The sequence below is a fragment of the Octopus bimaculoides genome, chromosome 13, assembly GCF_001194135.2.
Source record: "Octopus bimaculoides isolate UCB-OBI-ISO-001 chromosome 13, ASM119413v2, whole genome shotgun sequence".
Lineage (NCBI taxonomy): Eukaryota > Metazoa > Mollusca > Cephalopoda > Octopoda > Octopodidae > Octopus > Octopus bimaculoides.
Window position 1 is genome coordinate 53,245,564 of NC_068993.1, and position 3,032 is coordinate 53,248,595.

The 3,032-nt window shown below is 35.4% G+C and overlaps 1 protein-coding gene across 2 annotated transcripts in view; it reads left to right on the forward strand.

The window, feature by feature from the left end:
• LOC106872666 (armadillo repeat-containing protein 3) overlaps window positions 1–3,032 on the forward strand; it is a 28,870-nt gene that overhangs the window by 15,108 nt on the left and 10,730 nt on the right. For both annotated transcript variants that reach the window (XM_014919729.2, XM_014919731.2), the window contains exons 13-15: window positions 80–256; window positions 957–1,032; window positions 2,562–2,698. In XM_014919729.2, coding sequence (XP_014775215.1) covers window positions 80–256; window positions 957–1,032; window positions 2,562–2,698 — 390 coding nt within the window. The remainder of the gene's footprint in view (window positions 1–79; window positions 257–956; window positions 1,033–2,561; window positions 2,699–3,032) is intronic.

The window sequence follows — 3,032 nt, forward strand, 5'->3', positions numbered from 1 at the left end:
ATATATATATATATATATATATATATACATACATACATACATACATATACATATACATATACATACATCATCATTCTAGGGAAGTTTCAAAATCCCATGGAATTGGTCCATTGATTCATCTGCTGGAAGACAGCAGTGAAAATGCTGTGTCCAATGCTGCTGCTGTTCTCACTAACCTTGCTCTTCATGAATCACTTCGACAGGATGTCAAGCAAAAAGGTGTTGTTAGTGCCCTTGTGAAGGCTCTTAAATTTGTGTAAGTATTTCTTTAAAACGAATTAATTATTGATATTGTAAACTAAAAGTAGATATATTGGGGTTGTTGTTTTTTTCTCATTGGAAGATTTTTAAGCCAGTTGTTGGTAGAATATTTTGTTAAGCAAAAATGTTACCCTCTGCTTGCAATGGTTCAAAATCCCATCTCTTTTAGCAGGCATGATTTTTGGGTTAGGATGAAATAGTTTTCCAAGAAGCACAACATGTATCAAAGATGAATACTTGACTGATTTTATGATTTTTAGTGTTATATTACTTATATTATTTTGCAAATAATAAAAACAAAAACAACCTACACATATGGTGTAGTGGTTAAGAGTGTGGGTTACTAACCCCAAGATTCCGAGTTCAATTACAGGCAGTGGCCTGAATAATAATAATAATAATAATAATAATAATAATATTTTAAAAAGGATTGACGTAACTTCGCAAAGGTAAACAGTCAAGACGAAGAGCGCGATTTGATTGTAAGATATTTTATTAATAATAATAATAATAATAATAATAATAATAACAACAACATCGAAAATTACCTTAGGAATGAGAACCCAGGTTTGAAATTTCCTCAGGACAAAGGCTGGAGAGTATATCAGCTGAAACGTAGTGTTAACAACAAACAAGATGAGGACAAATATCCGTCAGATGTAAATAATGAATATTTTTAAATTGAAATATTTCAGAAACAATAAGTCAACTCAGAGCCAGGTGTTGTTGGCACTTGCCAATTATGCAAGCAGTCCTTTATCAAGAGATGAAGTAAGTATAATGATTAGAGAACAATTGTTTTTCTGTTTTTCTATTATTTCTTGTATTTGTAATACTGAAAACATGTTGTGAATATCCTCTGTTTTAGATGTATCACCAAGAGTGATACAAAAGCAGACATAGAGCCTTGCGGAGCTGTCTGACTTGTCTGTTCTTGTCAAACTATCTGACTCATGCCAACATGGAAAAAAAGAATGTTAAATGGTCATGATGATGGTCACATCCACACACACACACACACAAACTTACACACATGCACACACACACATACATTCATATGCATGCACACTCACACATATTAACACATGTATATGTCTGTATGTTTTTGTGTTTGTCCCCCAACTCCACTTGACAACCAGAGTGGGTTTGTTTATGGTCCCCATAACTTGGAAGTTTGGCAAAAGAAACTAATACAATAGGTATCAGACTTAAAATAGGATAAGTACTGGCATCAATTTCTTCAGCTAAACCCTTCAAGGCAGTGCCTCAGCATGGCTACAGTTCAATGAAGGAAACAAGTAAAAAGAAAATAATAATAATAATAAAAAATAATATAGCATCCAAGTTTCAGACACTTATTTAAATATGTCCATGTATAATAATAATCCATTCTACTATAGGCACAAGGCCTGAAATTTTTGGGGAAGGGGCTAAGTCGATTACATCAACCCCAGTGTACTTGTACTTAATTTATCGATCCTGAAAGGACGAAAGGCAAAGTCAACCTCGGCGGAAGGTAGTGATGGATGAAATACCGCTAAGCATTTCATCCAGCGTTCTAATGATTCTGCCAGCTTGCTGCCTTCCATGTATACTCTTTTACTTGTTTCAGTCATTTGACTGCAGCCATGCTGGAGCACTGCCTTTTTAGTCGAGCTAATCGACCCCAGTACTTATTCTTTGTAAGCCTAGTACTTATTTTATCGGTCTCTTTTGCCGAACCGCTAAGTTACGGGGACGTAAACACACCAGCATTGGTTGTCAAGCGATGTTGGTGGGGACAAACACAGACACACACATATATCATCATCATCATCATCATCGTTTAATGTCCGCTTTCCATGCTAGCATGGGTTGGACGATTTGACTGAGGACTGGTGAAACCGGATGGCAACATCAGGCTCCAATCTAATTTGGCAGAGTTTCTACAGCTGGATGCCCTTCCTAACGCCAACCACTCAGAGAGTGTATATATATATATATATATATATATATACACACACATATATACGACGGGCTTCTTTCAGTTTCCGTCTACCAAATCCACTCACAAGGCTTTGGTCGGCTTGAGGCTATAGTAGAAGACACTTGCCCAAGGTGCACACCATGGGACTGAACCCGGAACCATGTGGATCATAAGCATGCTACCTACCACACAGCCACTCCAATAATAAAGTAAATGTGATTTTGAAAAATTACTTTTGCTGTTTGAAATATTTGAAAAGGTCCGGTTCAGTTTTTATTCACGTTTCTCTAATATTTTTTTTTGCTCTCTCACATCTAACATCTCACTGAATCAGTTGAGATATGCAAATGGCATTGAACCAGTGGTAAAACTACTGAAATCAGAAGATAAAGATGTTGTGAAAAATGCAGCATGGGCTATCTACGTAAGTGCTGCAGATGAAGCAACAGCTCATGAGATATGTATTTGTGGGTAAGTAATTCACACATCTTGCACATTTATGAATTTCTTCTACTAAAATACCTTAGCAAGCCCCTGGAAACTTCTCAGGGGTCAAAGTAGTTGGTAGTTAGTATTGTAAGTTTATGATGTACCTCCATGTATTTCATAAAGTCAATGTTATTATCACTGGATATTTAGTGGTACAAACACATCTGGAAACTTATTCAATCTTTTGGAAGCTACAGAAAAGTCTCACATTCACTAATTCAAATAAGACATGTTCTGCTTACATGCAATCTTGTTTTTTTTGCAACTTATTTTTCATTGTCATATATATATATATATATATATATATATATATATA